Source organism: Diorhabda carinulata, chromosome X (genome assembly GCF_026250575.1).
Source record: "Diorhabda carinulata isolate Delta chromosome X, icDioCari1.1, whole genome shotgun sequence".
In the NCBI taxonomy this organism is placed as follows: Eukaryota; Metazoa; Arthropoda; class Insecta; order Coleoptera; family Chrysomelidae; genus Diorhabda; species Diorhabda carinulata.
The window spans coordinates 50,682,240-50,709,657 of record NC_079472.1 but is presented as its reverse complement, the minus strand read 5'-3'; the positions used below and the strand labels follow the sequence as shown (position 1 = coordinate 50,709,657).

General features: G+C 31.5%; 2 protein-coding genes across 5 annotated transcripts in view; both read right to left on the bottom strand.

Moving 5' to 3' along the window:
- Window positions 1–6,739, bottom strand: part of LOC130901546 (probable basic-leucine zipper transcription factor K) — a 46,619-nt gene extending 39,880 nt beyond the window's left edge. The window contains exon 1 of the mRNA XM_057812999.1: window positions 4,019–6,739. The gene's annotated coding sequence lies outside the window, so the exon portion shown is untranslated. The remainder of the gene's footprint in view (window positions 1–4,018) is intronic.
- A 48-nt stretch (window positions 6,740–6,787) lies between these two features.
- Window positions 6,788–27,418, bottom strand: part of LOC130901547 (acidic leucine-rich nuclear phosphoprotein 32 family member E) — a 50,766-nt gene continuing 30,135 nt past the window's right edge. For 3 of the 4 annotated variants that reach the window (XM_057813000.1, XM_057813002.1, XM_057813003.1), the window contains exons 6-8: window positions 15,593–15,708; window positions 9,319–9,529; window positions 6,788–9,125 (exon numbers count right to left, since the gene is read on the bottom strand). In XM_057813000.1, coding sequence (XP_057668983.1) covers window positions 8,917–9,125; window positions 9,319–9,529; window positions 15,593–15,708 — 536 coding nt within the window. In that variant the 3' untranslated portion in view covers window positions 6,788–8,916. The remainder of the gene's footprint in view (window positions 9,126–9,318; window positions 9,530–15,592; window positions 15,709–27,418) is intronic. The other variant, XM_057813004.1, reaches the window with a different exon arrangement.

Below are 27,418 nucleotides of genomic sequence, written 5' to 3'. Positions count from 1 at the left end.
GTGAATAGAATCGATTTTTCCTTAAAAAGGAATCAGACCAATAAATATTGATTTACATTTTCGTATTTATCTTCAAAGTTTTCGCGAATAGGAGCTCATGAATTTCTTGGCCCATAACAAATCGAACGTATGCCAATAATAATGATTCATTACCACATATACTCAATCATATATCGATTCACTTTTCTTTATGAAATTCCGGAAACAAATGACTTACGTGTATTTATATTGGCGAAGAATCAAACAATTTCATGCAAGTTGTAAGCACATTCACCACAAATCTTATTAATTTGCACGTCCAAAAGGCAAGTCTCTACGCGTTGCTCTGAATATGAAATATGCAAGTTTTAAAAAATATTAGCTGCCTATATTGACAGGAGAAGTTAAGCCAACATTTTTGTTTGCACCATCGAAGTCTCCCGTGAACAACCAGGGGATCTATACTTTTTAGTGCAATAAGCTTCTACGACGCGACGATAAATTTCAACTCTGTTTCTGGGGCTGCTTTACAATCACTGTATCACTGTATATTTAGGGTGACAATGAAAATGTAGCTTTCGATATAGTTCACTTTTTTATTGTGCAAATTGCAGCATAACTTTTAGTTTTTAAAATATGTAATATGATTTCTAATATATATTATTAATGTGAGCTGGATTACCTTTTCATTTTCTCTGTTTAGCAACTATTATTTTGAAACTTTAATACTTTTAATAGTATTAATTTAAACTCCACTGTTGTCAAGTCCACTAAAGTATGAAAGAAGCTGTTCAGCTTGTAAGAACAATTTATTATGAGTACTTTTCAATCTTCTTACAATTCAATACGCAAGCTTTTTGTTGTGACATGTCAATCTTTACTGAACCCTCAATCCATACTCATTCAGTGATCGTCATTATTTGAAAGTTTGGTTGCAAACAATTAAGGCTATTGTATTAAAACTTGTAGTTTACATGGGTGTTTGTAGAATAAATTATGTAAGCGGTGGTTCATCAACAAGAAGAGCAGACATATAATGTTCAAAATCAAAACTATTTTACTTGTAACTATAGACAATTTTTTGGCGGGGCCAAGCTCTCATCAGCATAGAAAGTTATTAATTTTTCAATCCTCCAATTTACAAACTCAGTTTGAGGGTTTGTTTGCATCCAATAACTAACCAAATAGCGTCCGTTACGTTTTCGCTAAATGTTTGTATTATATTTTGACTGTCTATGAGTATCACACCACCGCATACACCGCATTAGTGGTGAAGTCACATCAACTTCTCTCCATGTCCAGATTCCAAACAAACTCAGTTAACATTTTAAATAAGTAAAGTATTAGTATGTATCTTTAGTTGTTACATCGTTTTAAAAATAAAAAAGATCTTGAACGCTCAGTATGATGAAATGTTAATAAACATAAATATTTTAGACATTCGAATTAAGTTTGTGATCTTTTTATATCAATTTCAAGGTTCTATATATTTTGCAGAAATTGATTTGTTCGGAAACAAGACTCTGACCTATACTTTCTAAGTCTAATGCGGCGTAAAGTGCATCGGTGCTATCGTTTTATATCAACAATCTAGTTCAAATAATCAATATTGTGATGACTAAAATTTGAAATCTATAATTGAGCTGAATAACAAATACAGGATTAATATATGGAAAATATAGGAAAATTATTTATAGGATATTGAGCCTACTGATAATATTTTCTATGATACCAGCCTGTGTATCAAAAATTAAAAGATTCATCAGTTCCAGGGATTAAATTATTAGGAATTCTATTTTATATTGTGAAAGCACAAAAAAGAACATAATCTCTGTTAAAGATTCTTGATAATATTCCTGTTACAGTCGTTCGAAATAGAAGCTTATTAGACGTTATCAAATCTGACATATTTATGAAACACAATGTTATTCTAGTTAACAAGACTTACATCAGGGCTTCTCGGAAAACGTAATCCTGAATCAAGTATATCTCACTGGAGGATTTTGTTGGTTTTTTGGAGGATAGTTGAAATTCGTACCACCAATCAATCACTACACAATTAATACAGTTGCAACCCATTAATATGAAATCCTAAATATTTATAGAGAATAAAATATCAGAATGTACTCGAAAATAACTATCTCATAAATCAGAACGAAAATTACATTTTGATTTTTCTCCATCATTTTTATGGTTTTTGTCTAATTTTCAAATCAAAGATATTCAGAGATATATTTTTGTTTTATATTAGTCTTGCTTTATTCTATTTGTTTAATGAATACATACCATATCCGTAGGCTTGAGAGTGACTTCAGTAATAGGAAGGATAAGGGGACTTTCGGTTAGCAAAGTACAACAGGAGTTAATGAATGAAAGATATGTTACTTAGAGATTCTATGAACTAATCTATATACTAGTCAAAACATTCAGTCTTTACGCTATTACTGATTAAAATTCGGTAGGTCTGAAAATTATAAAAGAAAAGACTAATGCTACTACTCCATCTACAATTTTTGGTCAATTATTCTTAAACCAGTCTACATACAAAAATTACAAAAATATATCGTTGACACTTCTCGGAAAAGTTATAACAAGATTAAATACTTGAGGTTCTACAAAGGGTTATTTGAAAACACTAGAAACATCTAATACTGTCTTCTTGGTTGATTGATTTCATGTCTGTATACAACAGCAAATATAACTTATAAATTAAAATGAAGATTGACGAATTCTAATTTATTAAAATGTAAATTTAACTTTCAAACACAATAACAGGCACTGAGAAGATTCACAGTGTTAAAATACATTTTTTACATTAATCAAACTTTCATTTGGTTGAACACCGGACATATTTGATTCTTTAGTTATCCAAAAAGAATAGGCTTAGTTAGATGTTTCCGGTTTTTTATTTTTAGTTTTGTTATCAATCACCTACATAGAAAGTATCACAATATACTTTTGACTATTTGGCTTTTCTTTATGAATCCTAATCTAGCTCTGATTTGCAAAAGGGTTATTCAAACGTTAACGAAATTATATGAAAAAAAAAATAGACATGAAGAATGGGTCAACGATTTTCTTAATTTTCATAAAAACGCTTCGTGCTACAAGTTGTTTTTGATTTGCAATTTGTTGTTCACTAAAAGATTCACTGTCAGTCCACATACCAGATTTAGCACCATGTGGCACACGAAAATAAAAATGTGTTGGGAGTAAAAAGTTTCAACAAAGCATTGCCAATACTTTTCAGAATATTGTTATTGTTATTAACAACATTACACCGAATTTTTTAATCATACATTGTTTATGTTGTCAATGTGGTTTAATGTTATCACTATCTAACCAGCAAAAAGTCTCTGTTTTGTTATATTTTGAGCTTCTTCTTGTATGTTATGATATAGTCAATGCCAAATTACCAAAACACTCTTAGGCCTTCATTTTTATATTAGATTATACGTTCGTTGGCTATTCTTAATAGCGGCAACATATATGAGGTATCAATAACAAATACGGTGATTAAATTTTCGATGTAGCATTTACTAACGGTATATCTATTTCATGCTAATGTGTTGAGAAAAGTAATGACTCGTTCTGGCTTGTAGGTCTGCTACTAAAATCTACTACTACTACTATATTATTTGGACAAAAATTCAAAGTTCTTAATTTGGAAAACAGTGACTCACTTTTCACTAAAAAAGGACTGTCACTCAATTTCGAACATCATAGTCTTGGTCATAGGTAAGAAATCGTTACAGGGAAAAACTGTAAGTAAAGAGGGTCATCAAACGTTCACGAAATTATATAAAAAGAAATAGACATGAAGAATAGATCAACGGCTTTCTTAATCTTCGTGAAAACGCTTTGTGCTACAAGTTGTTTTTGATTCGCGGTTGCTTGATCACTGAAAGGTTTAGTACCTGTAGAATTTTAACACGATACCTATTATTAAGATCGCACGATAAAGCAAATTCAACGTTAGGACAAATGCATTTCCAGTACTTTGAAAACTATTATTATTATTGTTAATAACATAATTTACCGTAGTTTTTGATCAATCCTCGTATATGTTATCATTGTGGTTTAATGTTATCACTATTTAAACGTTCAGGTAATTGTGAAAACTAACTTTCTAGTATGTTGATACTCTTTCGCCAGTGATAAGACAACCTCTCTTATTTGATGTCCTACAATATGTTAATAAAATGCGATTAATGTTAATTATTTGGTCAATTCACCTAAAGCGTTTGGAGTAAACTGAAAGCCTAAAAGACTTGATTGTAGTGTTGAAACCATAAGAATAGTTTATGTTGACATTTTACTCCAACAAATGCGTTGACTCATCTCACAGTCACTTGTGTTTCGAGGACTTGATCATGTAAGAAAATGTAGTAATTAAAATATCCTGCTTTTCTAGAAAAATTTTATCATTGAAAAAATTATTGTGAATTTCTAGTGTATTGGACATGAAATCAAACTATATCAAGAGCTATGTTGCAGTTAAAAATAGGTTATTAAAAATGGAGTAAGGAAAAATAAGGATCGAGATTCTAGGCCACAAGGCGCAATATTTCCAAGAAATGATTAATATCATAAGACTGTACTTATATGTGTTTGAACAGACTACAGGGGAACTGTTTTCACAATCTTAATGTTATTTAATACTTAAAAAGTTTTGCAAATTTAAGTGACGAAAGCATGAGGTTTAAGGATATCAATAAAACTATGTCTGGTGACAATTTGAAAAATTTTTACTTTCCTTAAATGATATGAAAATTCCAACGAATGCGTTATATTTATTTCTAATGAAAATCAGTACCTTTTTAGCTAGGTAGGATTATTATTACCATAAGAATATTAGATCGAAATAGGGATCAAGAGTTCATTTTGGAGGCCGTTTAAATCTTTTCCAAACTGAATCCTGACTTATTTTTTTATTATAAAATATTATTATAAACTTAGTAGCACAATAACCTTGGCATCAAACGTGTTGCTTCCTTGTATGAAATGTAGCAATACATTTTCTTTTATATCGTTTGTGATAGAACGTATATGCTAAATCCAAGATCAAAACCCTCAAGAAATAATTATAATAATAACAACAAAAACAATGAAAATAACTGAATATAAACTAAATTTTCTAATGCTAAACCTGAATGGTTAAGATATTTCTGATAGTTTCTATAATATCGTTCACTAAATATTCCAACAACGTCCGAAGACTGACAAACACGTGTAACAAACGTATACTGCCATATTAACATTATTTTTTTTTCAAACGTGTTTTCTCTTCATTATCACGATAAAAATTTCCTACACATCTCACAAAACTGAAATGGAATTAATTTCGTTTATATTTTCTAACTTAAATGTTTCAATATTAGAATTCTACCAAGAATATTATCTAACTATAAAGATTCAAGCACAAAGAAAAATCAAAGATGGAAACAAAAAAGATTCAGATTGTTTATGATGAAGAATATGCTGATATAATGATAGCTACTACAGCTATTGAAAATTTGAAGTTTAAAGTAATTATAATTGTAAGGATATAAATTTATTTGTTATCCTCAACGACCTCACTAGCACAACATACAGAAGATAAAACGCCCGATATCATCTACCTACAACTTCAATTTCTTCTAACCGTTATCTAATTTTGTTTACCCTTGCATTCGCTGATGTGATTCTACGTCATACTTTCAAAAGAATCTATACCTCAAGTAGAAAGCAAACTTCCATGTGATATCTGAAGACATAACCGATACCCTGAACTAAATTATTATTGCGCTTAATGATGGTGATAACTGAATTGAAAGTTTTGGATGACCCGTGGTTTCAGCTCTTGATAAAACCTGCATTCAAGACAAACTCCAAACTTCTAGACTGCCACTCACGACACTGCAAGCTTTTTACTCAGCAGCTTGCCTGCTGCCATGAATTGAAGTAGAATTTAATTGAATATGGTATTTCCACAATAAAGATGTTGGGGAATATAGATCTCATAGGGATAATGTAGCTGCTAGATTGAAGAGCTGTATTATACGTGGTCAATAAAGTGAAGAGAATAGAACGGAGAGCACTGTTGACATGGATACTTTCGAGCTCGATTGCATATTAGAAGACGTTGAACTGATTGCAGATATTAACTGCACTCCAAATAATGAAAGAAGAACAGGGACTCGGAAGGTTAAGAGTATCTTGTATGTTAGTTTAAAAAATCTTTATAATATAAAACTTTTAAAGAAGGTTTTCTAATAATATTAGAAATTTTGCATTTTAATGAATAAATTGTGATTCCTTAGACATGATCGAAATTTTAGGCTGGCAACTTGAAAACAAGAATTGATGGAAATTTTGAGTCATATATAGAGTATTATTGTATATTATTTTTTCTCACAATTTTCAATTGTCAGAAAAAATTCCAGCGATTCTTTCATTTTGAAGAAAAGAAGGTAACTGTATTGGGTTAGTGGACTATGGAGGAATTTTTAACTAGCCTGCATGAAGATGCATTATTGTATTCTGGGTGTTGTTTTTTGTTTGTTGTTATTGTTAAGATTTTAACCATTTGGTAGTTTTACACTTGTTGTGATCTGATAAGTTCAATAAATATATCAAAGTGTTCACATTAGAGATATCAAGATTTTGAATATTACCTTTATTACTGAAGAGGCAATCTTTAGAAGATTACGTATAGGTAGAAATTATTATGAACGTATCCAAACTATGCAGATGAGATACATTTTGCATATAATTTCATAAAAACAAATTTTTTCGACATGATAAACACAAAGGCAAAAAAATAATATTTGAGTAAGCATTCTTTATTTAAAGAATATATTCATCTTTTCATAACTCATGTTATAGAAACTCAAATAAATGCACAATGTGATGTATTTTTGCAGGAGGTACTGAGATGTGTTCAACAGGGTATTGTTCCATCTTTTCTTATCGTCCGACAAAAGTTAAACGATATCACCGAATAAATAGATTGGCATAAGAGAAGCAGCATATTTAACTTCGTCTGATTTCGTTCATTGTTAACTTTCTGAATTTTTTATTTATACAGGGTGAGTTAGGAGTGTATTATACACGTGAAAATAATGTAAAAAAACTCATATGTTCTTATCAGAAGTTATGGAGTAATTAAAAATGTTCATCTAGCTTTCCACTTATATCTGAATTTTAGCATTATCAAAGTATGCCATGTTCGAGGCTCAAAGGCATTTGAGTTTCGATGAACTGTCAGTGTACAGTGAAGGTTTAATTTCGAATTTATGTGATTGTTGGTGTAGCAAAATGCCAGATACTTATTCAAATTTAGAATATGCAAATATGGTGTTTTTTTATGGTTTCTGTAATGAAAATGCTACAGCTGCTGCTGAAGAATATCGTTAACGTTTTCCACACCAAAGATATCCTGATAAAAACGTATTTATTAGGGTCGCTACTCTACAAGGTTTGATAGAAGTAAAAAATATTCTGCATCTAGTAGAAGATGCAGCTATTAGCTCACAGAGAATTGCCACTCAATTGGTAATTCCACAAAAAAGGGTGATAAACACACTCCACGAACAAAGCTTATATCCTTATCACGTACAGAGAGTACAGCACTTACAACCAGAGGATTACACTAACAGTATGGAGTTTTGTCAGTGGATAAATAATAATTATCGTGTTGTAACGAGTATACTCTTTACGGATGAAGCTACATTTACCCGTGATGGCATTAATAATACTCGTAACTATCTTGTATGGTCGGACGAAAATCCCTAGGCAACAGTCGAAAGTAATTGTCAACATCGGTTTTCTGTAAACGTGTGGTGTGGTATGGTTGACAGTTATTTAATTGGCCCTTTCATTTTGGAGAATCGTCTCACAGGAGACAACTACCTAAATTTTTTACAAAATGAATTACAAAGCCTACTGGAGGATATTCCTGTAAATATTAGAATGCAAATGTACTATCAGCACATGTCGCTCGTTAGGTCAAGGAACATTTGGAAGAACGTTTTCCAGGGCGTTGGATTGATCGTGGAGGTCCCATTAATCGGCCTGCAAGATCTCCAGACCTCACACCACTAGATTTTTGTTTATGGGGCTGGATGAGAAATGAAGTCTACAAAATAAAAGTGGACACACAGGATGCACTAATTAGACGAATTGTGAATACTGCAGCCCATATTAAAGAAGAAAGAAATGAATCAATTGGGAGAGCAACAAATGCTCTTCGTAGACGGAGCAGAAAATGTTTAGAAGTCAATGACGGTATTTTTGAACATTTATTGAAAGAACGCTATGATTAAGAAAATTTTTATAAGATAATGTGTTTTTTGTTAATATGCTATAAATGAAAATCGGATAAGAACATATAAGTTTTTTCACATTATTTTACGTGTATAATACACTCCTAGAGTTTGATGCGCTCCTCCAAACTCACCCTGTATAACCCAACTTGCTGATAAGGATGAATTTGAAAAAGGGAATACAGTAGCATCCTAGTCATGACTCGATAATGTTTTCCGAAATACTAGGGAGGAGTTTTCGACTAAACATTCTTGTTTAAAGGAAAAAATGTTTAGCGTGTTTAGAATTGAAAAATAGGACAACAAATAAGAAGAATAGACTCACATCTTTAAGGGTGACCTCGGCTCTACCTACTCTTTTATTCATATTTTTTCTAAAAAGATTCGATAAAACGATGCATTTCAAAGCAAGTAAGTTCTATTTGCTACTGATAAATAGCAAAAAACTAATTATAAGTTCATAGTTTTTCTGATATCCTTAAATTGTACCGGTTAAAGTATTCGAAAAGTACGACAAATCAACAATTTTTTTTATAAATTTTTCAAAAATTTAACATGAAATTTCACTGAATGGACAGAATGGTATAGGTGAGGACCTACAAGATTCATTCTAAAACTTGTAAAATTAAATTTATATGTTGCTTGGCACTACTCTTGCCCTGAGCAAGGCGACCGTTTGTTGGGTGACTGGCTCTGTGGGGGATTCTGAATCGGAGCTCGTTCCAAACGGAAGTTGATTTTCTTGAGTTGTATTCGCGTTAGCCGCCGACATCTTCATTTTTGAATTGAATAATGCCATTTTGTTCTGGAATCCCAATGTGGTCGATAGATTGGTATTGTCTGAAACGAATTTGTTTTACATGGAACATACTGCGCAATATTTTACAATATTTTCATTCACACAAAACTGACTATTTCAAGTTAATATGGAGGCGGTCCATGAATACCTTAGAGCAATTTCTAAAATTGGAAAACTAGTAAAAAATATCATTTTTTGGTATACCTATAGAATTAAGCTCATAATTTGACTCACATATTTTGTTTCCATTACCCAGATTGACGTTATCGATTTGATATCGTGCTGCCAAAGCTGCCAACTGGTCCACAGGATCAGCCTCATCATCTTCTAGACTGGAATAACTTCCCGTTGTTCCATCTCCTTCGGAAGATCCTTTAGACCGTTTATCTTCGCCTGCCTGACCAGATTCGATACCCTCCTCTTCTTCCTCCTCCTCTTCTTCTTCCTACAATTAAAAACATACTTCAAAGATATCAAAATATTGATAATTATCCATACTAATGAAGAGGCAATATATAGAAAGTTACATAAAGGTGGAAATAATTCGAATTATTTGGAAAAATACGAACAACAGTCATCAGTGCACTCGTACGCACACTCACACATACATTTAGTAAAAAGATTATAGAATTAGACTTTGATTGTTCGTATTATAGAAAATAAAATAAAAAGTAGCTCTGTAATTGTTGGTATTTATATGTTACGTTCTTTGATATTCCATGAATTCCATGTTTGGTAGCAATTGCTGATTACGTGGATTCGTGGAAACGTGTCACGGAATCCCAACGAAAAATACCAGTACTAGATAATTTCGGAGGTAATAACTTTCTAACAAAGTAGTGAAATACGTTGAACTTGATTTGAAAGGAGCACATTTCACTGAAATACTTGTACACGTAATATTACCCATCTACTCTACACAGTAACCCAATTCCAAAAATTTAAATTGTCTAGAAGGTTTCACTCTTGGGCAAGAAGGGTGCGAACTTCATTATACGCTACATTAGTGGTGACATCACCTCCCCAACAACAAACTCCGTCCAATTTACTAGAAACGAATGTATCTCTTGCTGTTATATCGTTTGTGGTTGACAAAACATATTGAGTACGAGGATGTATGTATGCATAAACAAAATATTGCGTTACCATAGCAACGAACAATAACTTATTAGAAGTGTCAGTGTAAAGTTTGAAGTCAAAAAAGTAAACCAGAGTTACGCAATAAATCAAAAGAAAAAAGATGTCCACCGAAATTGTGAAAATAGAAAAATTCTAGTATCTAGCCATCATCAAGTACCTGTATTTAAAAGGGTTAAGAGGTAAGCAGATTTACTAAGATATGCTCAATACCCTTGGTGATCAATGTCCTTAGTATGCGACCGTGAAAAATTGGATTGCGAGCGTCAAAAGAGTCAAATTTTCCATTGAAGACGATGACCGATCCGCAAGGCCAGTTTCTGTGTCAGTTCCCGAAAATATCGATGCAGTTCATTACATGATTTTATCAGACCGTCGAATTGGGCTAAAACGGATATCTGAAGCACTGAATATATCATCATATAGTTCACGTCAATTTGGACAAGAGAAAAATAGCTGAAAAATGCATCCCCAAATGTTTGAATGTTGACCAAAAGCGTGCAAGGGTAGAAACATCGCGTTCGATCTGTGCTCGATTTGAAAACGATGTAGACTTCTTAAACCGAATTGTTACTATGGATGAAACATTTCAGAATTAAAGCAACAATCGATGGAATGGCGACACTCGGTTCTCCAAAACATAAGAAGTTTCGTGTCCAAAAATCTGCTGGAAAACTTCTTGCTTCAGTTTTTTGGGATTTACATGGAGTAATCATGATTTTTTTTTTGATGACATCAGAACAATAACTGGAGATTACTATTCGACAATACTGAACACTGTACGGGAAAAAAATTAAGGAGAAAAGACGCGAAAAGCTATCCAAAGGTGTTTTGTTTTGTAGGATAACGCCCCTGCACACAAATCTCATGTTGCCATGCAAAAAATTCGTGATTTAGGGTTTGGATTAATAGAACACTCCCCTTATCCACCATATTTAGTTCCGTTCAACTATCATCTTTCTCGTCTACTGAAAAAAAGTTTAAAAGGTCGTAAATTTTCTTCAAACGTGGTGGTAATAAAAGCTGTGGAGGTCTGGTTTGCACAGCAAAAAGAAAAATTTTTTTTTGAAAGGTTTAGAGACGTTGCAGGTTCGCTGTAATAAATTTATACAATTAAGAGGAGAATATGTTGAGTATTAAAATATTTTGACATTAAAATCTTGTTTGGTTCTATAGTAGGCTAAGAATTTTTCAATATATCCTCTTATATCAGATCAGTAGACTCTTTTGAAGGTTCATGATTATGTGAATTTAAATCGAATCAATATAAATATTTCGAGGATAGCTACTTATTGATGTGATATATATATGAAATAATTTTAGTATCATTCTATACAATCTCAAATTAATTATTCATTTACTCATCTTAAACTTATACTTTTTATCAATTTTGAACCATACTGAACACACTTTTTTCACTTCCACAACACTCACAATTACACCATCTGACGCGCGTTTCGATAACCAAGTTATCGTATTCAGAAACATAATGCGCACGAGACATAATTATGAGTGTTGGTGTAGTGGTAGTGTTTAGTATAAATATAACCATCGGTTCCAAAAGTTCCAACCTAATTTTTATGTGTTTGGAAGTATGATATTGCCCTACGCTAACTTGATACTTCATACTAAAGCGGGTTATTAGCATAATGTTCTCGGTCTGATTATAAATAGAGACCTAATGACGATAATTACATATCAATTGATTTATATAAGCTGACACCTGACATAACAAGATTTGATAAATTTCATCGATTTCAGTGATTCGTAATTTTTGTGTCAAACCCTATTCTTTCCATTACTAGTTTGGTCCAATTCCATTCTCATTTAGAACAATGGATATATTTTTGTACAATTCAGAATTGGTTATATTCCTTCATGGAATTTCAGTCAGAAATAGACTTTATGATTTAATTGTAAGTAACAATGGGACATAAACTCTCCATCGGGCACATGGAGATTTTTGTGAAAATAAACTATTTCTGTTATATTTCATTTGAAATAATGATTGTGCTGTAGATAATGATTTATGTTTTCAAGGGAAACGTTCTCTCCATCTATTTTATTTTGTTTTGATCAGAAAACTCTGGCATTTTAGTGATTTTTTGATGAGAATATATTGATCTCTGGATTCATTCCAATAATTTGACATTCTATCACTCGTGTGGAAACTGGTGGATGATGAACAAAAACAAAAACCCGAAAGTTGAATTCGAAATGAGTAAAAAACAACAAAACAAATAGCGTTTACAGTTGAATTCCTATATAATCGAAACAGGAGAATATTTTGAGATATATCAAACCTGCCTGTTTTCGGCATATTATAAGTATAATCGTGATAATTTTGGTAATATTGCTTAATAAAATTGGTTTAAAAAACTCTTAATTAAACACAATATTTAACTCAATCTTGTAAACTTTGAAGTTCTAGATATTTAGATTGTATTACAAAAACTATTGATTTCAAATGATCCCACGGAAATTAATCTAGAGGTTTTGAATAGGGTAACTTGGCTGATCACTATACAGGTTATCTGGTTCTAGTCCATCGATTAGAAAAGTAATTAACCAAGAAAGGATAGAAAAATCAAGCAAATTGTGGTGGTGTACGATCTTGTTGAACAGCTTCGAAAAGTCAATTTCGTGTTTATGAATTTGTATCATATAATTTTCCAACAGATATAAGTAACTCTCATCAACCGGGAATGGATACTTTCAACTAATAAAGATGCGTTAGCTCCACTTCATTCTTCTAATTACTTTACAATAAAATAAAAGATGCAATCATTCTATACAGTTGAAATTTGTGAGACTGAGAAAACTGATCTACGTCAGGATAGTGGCTGTGGTGTAACCAATCGATTTCTCGTATATATTAGCTTTTCATGATTTTTTTCGGTAGTGAGAATTGGTTTTTCATTTAATAGTATTAAGAGGACTTCACATATACTTTTCACATCTATTTAACTAAAACTAATACAGTTTAAACTGGAGTATTTTTGCAGTTTTTCTAGTCAGTCAGTCAACTTTCAAGCAATATACAAAATTGTGTCTGTTTTGTAATTATTATTACAGTAGTTATTTGGACATTATCTTTGTTCTTTCAAATTTAGATATTAAGTTTTTCAAACTCAAGTGAGTAATTTTTAAGGTTGCAAAGTGTTTACCTAGTGGCAGCTAGAAGGTATAAAGAAAAATATGTTTATATAGTGCTTTATTTTATTCCTATTTCATTGACTGTGCTGACGATTTCATTAGCAAGTATAAATATATCTAAGAGACAAATAAAAGTTTTATATACCTTTATGTATATCACTTGCATTGCACTTTTAAATGGTATTTAAATAAATTAATGATATTTTTCGAAAACACTTGGGACGTCATTTAAACGGCTGTAACACAAATCTTTGTTAATGGTTGAAGATAATCTATTTCTTCCTTGGAAAAAATGTGAATCCTTATTTGCTCGATTTCCAATCGAAATAGAGGTAGAAATCATAAAGAATCAGAATAAATTAATTGAGTAGAAAGTGAAGTTATGGGTCTCTTTAGGAAGTAGTACTACAATCTACGATGTAGCAAAAAGCAGGCTTCTGAGAATGTTTTTCACCATAATATCTAATTAAAAAAGGTATTTTACTATACAAAGAAGAGAAAGAAGTTTATTGGTAATCGTGTTTTCAACCAAGAATAAAAAATTTAATTCCATGACAATATAATGTTTGGTTATGTGGCATTGAGACTTATGCACGGCTGGATTTCAATAACAAATAAGATAAGAAATATAAAAAATAACAGGAAGAGCAGTTCTCACATGTTATCTAATTTGTTATTTAAGCCTAGCTAGTTTCTGTGATATATATATTTAGTGATAATGTGAACGACTTAGAATTTACGTGGACCTGTAGGTGCATTCTGGATTTTTAAAGTTATAGGTGTTTTATACCTCATATATTTGATACAAACTAATAAAATAGAGTTATGCCTTAATTTCAAAGGTTATTGGAAGCAACTGTGACCACTTTGCGTATGACCATTTAGAAAATTTAAAATCGTGTTAAAACCCGCCATCAGACTTCATTTACCACCTTACTACACTAAGTACAACATTGCATAGTCGAAAAAATCCAACCAATCCACGTTTCCGGGAGGAAATTTTGGGTTTTTTCAAGTAATAACTCTTTTAGAAGGTCTTTTGCAGTACAATTGAATATGAGGTCTGAACACCAACAAATAACTTCTGCACACAGAAGCTTATGCCAAAATCATCTATTCATTAAATTTGAAAAATACCTATGATGAAGGTTTCTATTTTGATTAATATATTTAGTATGCAGGCTGTGGCTTTAACACTGAAAGAGATTTTTGTCAAAAACCTCTTACTAAGTTCATTACCAGATAACAATTAGGTAGTTGATGTGTTATCCAATGATGGTGTATTTGAGTAATTTCAACAATCTTAATTTCATGTTTTCATTTTCAAAATTCAGTTTTGTTCGCACAAATTCATTAATAGGATGAATGAAAAAAGTTATTACCTGTGGTTATTCAAGGTGGATACTATTTCGGTTTTACGTTATCGACAACAACTCATTTTCTCCATTAAACATAATGGAGAAAATGACAATATTTGTAGAAATAAGCGTAAAAAGTTTCCTACTTTTCACATACATGAAACTTTTTCTTTGAGTATGAAGTTTTCCGGTTCTTGGTGTTAAAATTTTATAAAAAGTATAAAAAAGCTGAAAAACTTCGAGTTTTCTTGTGAAAAAATTAAAAAACTTTTGATGTAGTAGTTGAGATATTAATTGATGAATATCAGACGTCTCCATTTTCTCCAACAACGAGTAGTCTATAAATACGAGGGCTGCTACTTAAATTTTGAAATAGACAAATAAAAACAAATATTTATAATTATACATGGTTTTAATATTTTCCAAAATAATCCCCATGAAGACCAATACACTTTAGCATGATTTTGAATCAATTGTCGAAGAATTGTTTCCATTCCGATTGATGTACCTCCAAAACATGTGTTCGAACGCATCAATCTCTTATTTAGATGTAGAAAACCGATGGGGTATAACGTTATACCAGAATATGATAATTCTGAGGGGATAGTAAAATTCATATTTAATAAGAAGCTCGATGAAATGAGTTGTAATATAAAAAAATGATTGCATCAATGGAAACAATTCGTCTTAATATAGTTCTAAAGTTAAATATGAATTGGTTTTATCAAATGGTTGAAAATACCAGCCTCAGCGGTAGTTTTAAACGATATTTTTGCCAACCAAACCGAAATTCTGCTGAGAAACAAAAAAAATGCATACATTTGAAATTCTATCAGAGATATTCGAATTTGACTTACTTGACCATCACTACTGTCTTCGGATGTCGTATTCTCTGAATCACTTGAACTGCTGCTATCTTCGCTGCCTCCCTCTTCTTCGCTATCATTATTGCTATCAATGTCTTCTTTATTCACTAAATAATTGAAAAAATATTAAGATTGTATTTACGACTAACACATCAAAAACAAAATTATTTATATGTAGACAGTTTGGTCCTGACCATTGTATGTTGATATATCAAAATGCAAGAAATTATTTAATTAAAGAATATAAAAACAATAATTGGACATTTTTGAATAAATTGAAGTCAGAAAATAATTCCTTGTGGAAAATTGCTAGACATTTCAAAAGCCAACAAAATGAACTAACAAAAATAGTTAACAACGACCGCACTATAACGAATATGACTGAAATTGCCGAGAAATTTGGAGAGTACTTCCAAGAAAACTAGAAAACTTTGTAAACAACATGCCCCACACAATATATCCAGATAATATCACAAATATAATACTTAACCACTTAAACCCATTAAATACACCGAATTCAAAGTACCTTACGACCTGTACTGAAATATATAAGATAATTTTCCAATTGAAAAACATAACTGCTCCAGGTATAGATGGCATAGCCAATATTCTGATTAAAAATATACCCATAAACGCTCTAGTGCACATATCGTCAATTATATCCTAAAAACAGGACACTACCCCGATAAGCTGAAAATTGCCAACATCGTTCCCATTATCAAAGCTAATATGCTATGTGGATAGTTACACACCTATATTCCTGCTCAATAAAATTGGAAAGGTGATAGATAAAGTAATTTGCAAAAGATTACAAACCTTTATAGAAAAACAAAAAAAATATACTCCCCGAGCAATACGGATTCAGAGGTGGACATCGTACAACGGCTCAAATAATAAGTTGTTAATTATATTTGAGAAAGCTTCCAGGAAAAAACAAGTCCATCATGGTCGCTATTGACATAGATCGAGGTTTTAATGTATAAATTGATAAATTTAAACATACCAAATTGTTTAATTAAAATTTTGCATTCCTTTTTAACCAAAAGAAAATTTTACTTTAAAAATAATGAAAGTATGGCGGGACCATACCCCATTAATACTGGAGTTCCGCAATGGTCAGTTTTATCACTTTTGTTGTATTCCCTTTTTACACATGATCTAGCCACTTCACAACAAATCCTAACAGCCTAACAGACACTTGTTTTGTAGCATTGGTGAAACATCCCGATCACGCACTCAAAATCATCCAAACACCTCAAAAACAGAGTACTTGTTACTCAGACGTAAAGCTAGTAAAAGCAGCTCATTGCAATCGCAGCTAAACATTAACGGACAAACTATCCTGCCAGGCAGTACCCTAAAATATTTAGGGTACATTGTGCAAGGAAAAACAAATGCTTTTATTTTATAAACAAATCATAAGACCCATTTTAACATACGCAGCCCCAGTCTGCTACATAGGTACCAAACAAAATTCCGCACTCTGCAAGTGGTATAAAACAAGTGCCTCCGTATGGTTACTAGATATTCGTGCTACTCAAAACTTCCTAGAACCTTGTGGTTACATGATATAGCTGACATACTGACTGTCAAAGATTTTGTAACAAAAATTTCAACAAACTTTCACAGTTATTTTCTGCCACAAGATCTTCGAGAAAAACTCAAAGCCGTAAATCGCACAGAAGATATCCACGACAGTGGGTGTAGGCTTCTGCAATACCATTTTTCTCAATATTGATGGTAAAGGTTGGTATAAATGCAAGCCTCTTCGAAGCATATTAACAATACTTCCAATATGCCACGATACCCCCAATCTAATATAAGCGGCAGTATCATCTCTACCTCCGCAACTCAATTCCAAACTATAATAAATATATATATATATATATATATATATATATATGTATATATATATATATATATATATATATATATATATATATATATATATTTTTACAATTATCGAATTATTTCAATAAATATGATATTAGTAGAAGTCTTTAAGGACATAATACATTAACCAAATATTTTACTAAATTAAAATCTAAACACCAAAAAACAAAAGTAATATAATATTATATATCAAATGCCTTGTACTAATTTTGATGCTATCTTCATGGGGCAGACCTCTTAATATTTAAAAAAATAGACTAAAATGTCTTCAATACGATAAGAAAAATAAAACTGCATTAACGAACTATGAAATATCAAAAAATTCAATTATAAAGATTCAAAAATTCTTGGAACGGATCTAATACACAAAAAAGAGAATTTTTAGAAATGGTTCACATTAAGCCTATGGGGGCTCAATGTTTTAAAGCCGTTTTCGCATTAACTGTTTTAGTGAAACGCCTCTTGCTAGTCACCCCCGATAGGGGATTAAAGGCGCAGATCGAATAATATGTTTAAAATGTGTCCCCCTCAAAAGCAAATATTAACGTGGCCGAGCATTTTTGTATTTAATTACAAAAAAAGAAGAAAAGCTAGGCGCAAACTTTTCGTTGGACCACCCTATATATATATATATATATATATATATATGTATATATATATATATATATATATTCAATTGTTCTTCCTACAAGAGATTGTAATAACAGAGACTCCTTGAATGCCTTGAGTTCCTAACTATACAAACAACCCCTTTTGAAGTACAAATCAAGATTCAATTGCACCTACTACAAAACAACAACTTAAATGTCAGATTTTTGTTGTTGCCCTCTCTACAAGGAATACAAGGAAATGAAGATGCTGACAAACACACAAAAGACGCTACGGTATGCAGTGATGTATATATAATTAATAGTGCGGTATATAGTGACGTGAAATCAGGGCAAGGATCATTTTAAAAATTAAGACAAATAAAGGAAAGTGTTGAACAGTGACCGCGAACAAACATGAATTGCCCGAAACAAATGAGAGTAACCAGAATACGAATAGATGACACTAAAATTTCGCACGTATATTTATTATGTAGAAATCACAAACTTATGTGTACAACTTGTAACCGAGAACTTCTGTAAAACGTATACTTTTAGAATGTAATGTAATTTTCCAAATGACATGAAAACTGTACTAAGAACGATTTGCAACGTTAATAAAATCTATAAGGATTTATTAAATACGTTGATGATTAATAAGTTTTGATTATATTATCAAATTCATCCCCAATAACTGGTGGATGCGTAAAAAAATGACCCAGCACTGAGTTTCTGTTAATTGAACACTAGCTGGCCTGGCCAACTTTGCAATACTCAATAAACGCCGTGTTAACTTTTAACTAAACTTAATTGCAGAATTACGATAGGTATTTCCGTCAGTCCACTCTCTTTACGAGTAGAGGTATCAATCCTGTGAATATACGAAAGCAGTTTAGCTGAAGAGTAACTTTTTGAAAAAAACTTTACTGTAAAACAAAATTTCCTTCCAACGAGTTCCCAGTTTAATCAATTTGATATCAAACTACAGAAAGTAATCAACTGAAGCCAGATTAGGTATATATTGCGGATGATGCGATGAATCGTAACGCAGCTAATTTTTTTGCAACAATATCGGATAGAAGGGCAAATGTATTATTGTGATGAAACAAAATTCTTTTCTTCAACAAATACGTTCGTAGTTTTAAAGTTTACCATTAAAGCGTGTTATCGAATCACCACAATATTAGGTAGTTAACGTTTTTAGTTTTTTTCAATGAACGATGAAGATGACACCTTTGGAATTATAAAACATCGTGGTCATTACCTTATTGGCCGAAAACGTGGCTTTTAATTTCTTGGGAACCCTTTCCTAGGATAGAGTCTGTATTATTGTTTCTGGGGTGTAATGCTGTACCCCAAATTCCATATAGTGTGAAATTTGTTAGATTTTTCAATGCGCTTTTGATCAGCAATATGGCATCTAACAGATAGCTTATTCATATGTAACATCTAATGCAGAAGATTGCACACTTATTTGCCTCAAATATACACTTCATTAGCTATTTCACATTCCTACTTTCACGACGATCACTAAGTACAAAAGGACACGGTTTTCAGTAAATGATGGTCTTGAACGTTCACCATCTTCTGTGTTCATGTGGTTACTTGTAAAAAAGAAAACCACATACGAATCATTCCATTAGATGGATGACCTTCAGTATAATATTCACATGACTTTTCTTTTGTTTCTTTAATTGTTTTTCCACGTAAAATTTAATGTTCAATTAACACTGGAAATTCTTTTTTTCTCTATAATTACTCAGCAACGAAAAGATTTTTTCATACGAGTATTGGCAGATAACACCAGAAACAAGACATAACAAATATTTACGATATAAGTGTCGTAAGATTCATAATACGAAATGAGATGAGAAATTTGTCATAACCCATTGAATATCGTAATATGAATTTACGATACGAATATAGTACATTATTTTACCTACAACCAATAATGTTAATTATTCACTCAAAATTAGTCAATATTCCTGAAATTAATGATATTAGAATCATGTAACAAGCAAGCGTTGCGCTCATTGTTGATTTATTTTGACGCGTTCACTTCATTTTGGTATAATTGTAGTATCGACATAAGTTACGACTATGAAATTGTAGATTCTGATATAGAACTTGCTGTAAATAACGCAATACAAACCCTAGTACCAGCTAAATCAAGCAATAGATATGAAAAAGAATATAAGCGATTCAAAGACTGGTGCAGTTCAAAAAAAGTCCGTGATATATCGGAGAAAATTTTATCGGCTTATTTTGCTGGGAAAGCTGGAAATAAAAAGGCATAATCATTATGGACACATTAAAGTATTTTGACAACAATGATATCTGTTAAGAAAAATGTGGATATAAGTAAATACTCACAGCTATTGGCTTTTTTTAAGCGAAAAAGTGAAGTCACAAGCCGAAAAAATCCAGTATATTTTCAAAGGAAAATATACACAGATTTTTGAAAGGATAATGATCAATTCTTGATGATGCAGGTAAGATTATACATAAATATGGTGACATTTCCATGTAGCATATTATTTTTATAGGTTTCCTTAATCGTGGGTGTGTTTGCGCTTGCCGAAGAGAAGAATTGGTTAAAAATTGGTGATGTAGTTGACGAAGTAAAGTTCATAACGATCACAATACTAAAACCAAAATTCAAAGATAATTTGCTATTACTAGAGGAAACATCGCTGGTTTTGACTGCTTGAATAACGTCCGAAAATATGTTCGACTTCGACCTCAAAATATAGTCCATGACGGGTCTTTTATTTTATATAAAAATGGAAAATGTTTTTGTCAACCAATTGGTATCATACTTTTGGGCACATTCCAAAAGAAATAGCAACGTTCCTGGAGCTACTAAATCCATCACAATATACAAGTCACTGTTTTAGAGGATCATCAGCATGCCTACTTGCTGATGCTGGTGTTGATATGCACATTTTGAAGTGACATAGTGGATGGAAATCCAGTAGTGTCGCTGAAGGATATGTAGAAACATCCTTAGAAAACAAAAAATATAGCTACTGAAATAATGGGAGGAGAAATCGTTTCTTCAAAAAAATCAATTGAAATTGAAAACTACAATTCTTCAATTGCCTCTACGTCAGCTGGAATAAACATCACTAATTGTACAGGTGTTGTGTATATTTTATTATAATAAATGAGGTTTAATTTTTTATTTCATGAGTTCATTCTACTAGTGCGGTAAAGTATCTCATTACGAAACTCATATTAGTATCGTAATGTTTGATATTACATATTGGTAGTAGGTAAAGTAAAATACAATCACCATAGTAAAAGTATTATTAACCTTTTAGAAGCCACCACCTTACTTTATGATGAATTGTTTGCCCTCTAATACGCGTAAAAATTTTCATATACCGTGCAATTGAGAAGGTATTTTCTAACATTTTTGCTACATATTTAGAAAGTGAAATTAGCAATTATTTCTTCAGTTTTCTAAAATAGGAAAATACTTCGAATGTCTGTTTTATGTTTCGAAAACATTTCTTAATCTAAAAGTTTTAACGTTTATCCAAATTTTTGTAGGATAATGTTAAACTCTATTCTTGATAGTTACAAATTGTTACAAAGTTTACTTGTAAGTTTATTTTTGTAGTTTTGTAGTTTTGTATTTTATTGTCTACTACTCCAACTTATTTCATTTTATGACATGCTATTATAGTTCTTCGAATATCAATTGCAGATTATAAAAACTTACATAAAAACCCTTGCCGCCTATTTTGATTGATATACCATAGGCGTAGATACTTCGTTTTATAAATTTATTATTTTTATGAATACTATAATAATATAATAACATGTTCAACACAGTTTTTCCAAAGCTCTTGGCGGTCTGCTGCTAGAACTTTCTTTACGAGTTCTACAACATCTCTCCTCAGTTCTGGAGATTGATTACATTTTCGTATTCTGGTTTTACGTTTGCCCATATTAACTCTATAGGGTTAAATATACAATAGTTAGGAGGTAGTCTGAGAAGAGTATGACGCTGTTCTTTGCCCAGCTTGTGTGTATAATAAATTGCCTCTAACTTTAGACATTTAATAACTATAAGCAATTCTTTGTTTGTTGTGCTTTTTTCACGATCTCTGACAGCAGCAGGAATATTTTTTTTTTCAGATGTAAATGCTAAAAATGGAGTTTTGTTGATACTACTATTTGGTATCTTAAGGAGTTGCCACGAGTGATAGGATGCGTTGTCCATAAAGATTACTGACTTTGACTGTTAAGTAAAAGCTGTTCTTTAAACCACTTTTCAAATAATTCTTCTGTCATAACTTCATGATAATCACCTGCACAGTTTTTAATTTTTAGCAGATATTAATAAAACATTAGAAACAAAAAACGTTTTTACTTCCTACGTGTACTATTATAATGCGTTTCTCTTTAGAACATGACCCATTCAAAGTAATTTTTACTATTATCAAACCAACTGAAATTTACTACATCGTGACCGTCAATCCATGTTTCATCTAGATAAATTTTGTGTCTATTAGAACTTCGGTAGTCTTTTATCTGACACAAATAATCTATCTTTGACGATTCGGTTATTGCCAACCGTTTAATCAGTTTTTTGTGTTTAAAACCACATGCTGACAAAACATGCAATCTTTTTAAACTGGTATACTTGTATTCTGGATAATCTGCTACCTTTTGCTGTATTACTTCTAATGTCGCAACCTTTTTTTTTCTCCATAACTAGTTGTGTTTGTATATCTAAATCTTTATTATTAAATTTATACCTGTCTTTGTTCTCACTCATCATCATCATCATCATCATCAAGCCTTTCAGTCCCATTTGGCTTATGGCTATCGCTTTTGGCGGCTTAAATCATTTTTTTTAGGTGGATTACTCCTCGTTTTCTAATTTTCATTTTCTTTATAGTTCGTTGTTTGTTTTGGCTGCTTTTGTTATTAATTTCCATTCTTTTCGGTTCCAGCATTTTGCTCTCCAGTTTTCTATATTGAGTGCTCTTATGTCCTCCTCTATTTCTTTTCTCAGCCTGTTCCTTCTCCTTGGCCACAATAGGATCCATTGTGTTATTCTTTTGATCATTTCAATTGGTTTTCTTCTCATTATGTGCCCGGCCCAGTTGAGCTTTTGTGCTTTTATATATCTCACTATATTCTCCTTCCCCCAGTTCTCCCCTTCCTGTATTATGTTTGGGCTTGTTATAGTTCTCATTATCTTTCTCTCGGTTCTTTTAAGTTCTTCTTCTCTTTTGTTTATTACTGTTGTTTCCATCGCATATGTGATTTCTGGTCTTATTAGGGTTTTGTACATTTTTATTTTGTTTTCTTTGGTTATGTTTTTGTTTCTTAGTAGTTTTTTGTTTCTTCCATAGGCTTGATAGCCCTTTTGTATCCTATCCTTTATCCTCTCTCTGGTTCTTTGTCCCAACGTAATTTCTAGATAGTTAAAGGTCGATACTGTTTCAAAATTGTATTTGCTAGTTTTGAGTTGGTTTGCTCACTGTTCTGGTTTTCCTCCTATTTTCATATATTTTGTTTTTTCTGCATTTATTCCAGTCCGTAATTTCTTGCTTCTTCTTCTAATTTGTTGATCGATTTTATTAATTCCCTCTGTCCATTTACTATGATCTTTACATCGTATTGCATCTGTTATAATGTTCTTATTTTGTAGTCCTGAGTTTCTCACAAATGTCTTCCAGAATAATATTGAATAGCGTTGGTGACATTGGGTCTCCCTGCTTAACGCCATTATTTCCGTCCGTTTTATCTGATGTTATACCTTGGAATCCCACTTTAATGTCACTCTTATTTAGTATTACGAGTATTTCTATGAATTTTAACAATTTTTTGAATATCCTTGTCTTTCTAATTCCTCTGTTATTTTCTCTCTTTTTATTGAGTCGAAAGCACTTCTGAAGTCAATAAAAACTATATGTATTTCTCTTTTATATTCCCCTGTCTTTTCTATCATTTGGTACATAGTGTGGATTGCGTCTATACTTGATCTTCGTGGTTTCTTCAACCTTTTATCATTACATTTAGCAGTATTTTGTAGGCGATATTGAGCAGGGTGATGGCTTTTAGTTCTCACATATTTCTTTATTACCTTTCTTAAATATTGGTGTGATTATGCCTGTGCTCCACTCGTCTGGGATTTTGTTTTGTTTCCATATCTGCTCCATTAGTTGATGCATATGTTTACTTAGTTTTTCTCCACCATATTTAAGAAGTTCCGGTTCTATTCCATCATCTCCCGGGGCTTTGTCATTCCGCAGTTTTCTTATTTCGTCTTGCACCTCATTTTCTGTGAGGCATTTTACCTCTTCATCTTCTTCCTCTGTTAACTTTATTTCTTTATTTGCTTTGATTTTTTCCTCCTCGTTAAGTATTTCTCTATAGTATTATTTCCACATATTTCCCATCTCTTGTGGGCGGTGTTCTGTTTTGCTCTTTCTATAAATTCAAATTTATATTCTATTATTAGATCTCTATTTTTCGTGTTTCTTTCAATATTGTTAGTCCGTCTCTGTATAGTAAACTAGTTTTGTCTTCTTTTGCTTCTCCTTATCTTTGTTAGATAAGTTTTTTGCGGTTATTAATGGTTTTTATCTTTGAAATTTCACTTGACTGATACTTAATTGTTCGTGTTGATTTTGTACAATTATAATAAATGATACTTGTACTCACTATTTGGACAGTTGTTTGGAGTTTTCAGCGGATTTTCCTAGATTCCGTTTTGTTTATTTTAGGTTATTTTAGGTTGATATTCGTATTATATTTTTGTTTTGTCTATTACTTTTTTAATTTTTTCTAAGCGCTAACTTTAACACGTGTCTCCTTTGTTCTAACTACACTGGTCAATTTCATTGTCTTCATTCGCCCATGGTCTGAAGAATGCCATTTTTCTATTTATTTAAAGGACTTTATTAATTAAATTAATCTCACCTAGTCACGCAAATGCTTACCGCAGACTTTCTGACAGGAATATTTCGAAGAAATTGTGTACATACGGCTTTGACCAATAAAAATACATTTATGTTTACGATTTGATGTTTTCATTGGTAAACATGATAATGCTATGTGGACTGATGGTTTGTTAGATATGTACCGAGTTTTACACGGGTAGTGAACATTATTTTCATTTCTTAATTTGGTATGAGTGCCGTGCGTATTTACGAAATATTGATTGTTCTTCGCATAACTGTCTTCTGTAAGAAATTCAGTCGTTCCGGGACAGTTTGAAAAGGGCAGAACAGAATATTCTGAATAAATTTTAACAGCAACCAGATACAAATAACACAATTAGAAATATAGGGAATCTTGACTCATTACGTAGTTCATTATTTAATAAAGAATAAGGATCACTTTTGACTTAATAATGTTAATAAACAGGCATAAGTAAAATCTTGATTCTATAAAAATAAATATTAATAAATATAGTTTAAAAAAAATAAAAAACACACTCTTCTCAATAATACTAATATTTTTCATTCATTATTATTTTAAGTTTATTTTAAAAATTATTTTCAACTTTTAAGCTTTATATGTTTTAGAAGCGTGCTTTTTAGTTTTTTGAAACTAAATTTATTTTTCACTTTTTAGTTACATATGCTATGAAAGCGTGTTGTAAACTTTGTTAAGAGAAAATTTGCAGTGATAATTTAAAAAAAATTTGCTGACAAAAAATCAATTCTTCAGTGTGAACGGGATTTGAACGAACGACCGTCGAATTCAGAGGTGTACGTCCTAGCCTCTCTGCAACAAACGCAAACCAAAAGTGGTGGGATATACTAACAGTAATAAGCCAAAAAGGAGAGCTACAAATAAACCAATAAACAAACAAACCAATAAATAAACAAACCAATAAACAAACAAACTCACAGCTGAATCTTATATAATTGTGCTATAATATTTTTTAAGATAAACTTATTTTGAAAATTATTTCTAATTTTTCAGTTTGATTTACTTCAAAAACGTGTTTTTTTTATTTTTTTTTTAAATTTATTTATTTTTCACTTTTTAGTTTCATATGCGTTGAAGCGTGTTTTCTGTTTTTATAACTATATTTATTTAATTGATACCAGCCTCGTTTAATGGCTTCGCTGCTTATATACCTACATCTCGTCGTATCTTGTATCGAGCTATAACGGTGTAGTTGGTAAGGTTGTGGAAGTGTTTGATTTTCAACACGGAGATCGTAGGTTCGAATCCTCTGTCGTACGAAATTTTTATTGAATAAGTACTGGCTCTCAGTACAAAGGAGAGTTACAAACAAACGAGCTCTTAAGCTCATGTACAGGTGGAATTAATAAAAGCGTGTAAAGAAATTGATAATAAAAAATTTCACATTAATATCTCACTTACAATTTAATAATAAAAGCATGCATTTGATGGATTCAACTAAAAACACTCGAGCATTGTTTAGAGACTAATTGAGAACTTTCCAATCCTAAATTTTCATTTAATCAATTCTCTTATCACCAAAAAACCCAATGTTACGTTTTAGTATAGATTTTGAAATATGATGACTACAAAGCCAACCTAGATTATGTGGTGGGAAACCAGGCACATTGAAGGAGTCTGCACATTCAGTTGGGTACTTGATTGCTTCTTTTTGTTTGCTACACAGTGTACCTACCAATTATTTAATGCGTTGTTCTGTTATGTTATTCTGTAAATACATACTTTTCTGATTTTTGTTCAAGTTCAGCGGCTTATTTTAGGTCCATTTCTTTTATAACATTCACAATAACCTTCATCAGTTCACCATACAATTGTGATGTGAAAGTGAAATCAACCTTAACAACTAAAATGGCATCGGCATCCGAGAGCTGACTATATTTTTTGTTGGTACTTGAACTAAAGTTAGATTCCGGATATTATGAAAAAAGTTGAAAAGTGGTTTAATGCAGAAGATGCATCACAAGATTCAAAAAGACAAATATGGATTGGTCGAATACTGACATTATCGCTGGATGAATTATACATAGACCTGATGACATCTTTGTGAGCTTAATTGAACAGCATCAATTAGTGAAAATGTGTCTACTATTCCTCAAACATCAGCCTCAGCAGCTCGGAGACTTATTTGACTATAAGATACACATCGCACATCTTTTACAAAAATGCACAAAAATTTTAAAATTAGGTAATCTAGACCTTAATAAATACATTTAATAAAAAAAATTGAATTGATAAATTACATCGTTTCCGAATTAAGGATTTCACGATAGATATTGACACATTGAATATATTAGTACAATTGTACGTAGATAAAAAAAAATTTATACTTAAGTGATTCACGATTGAAGTGTTCCCCTTTAAAACATATTAATAC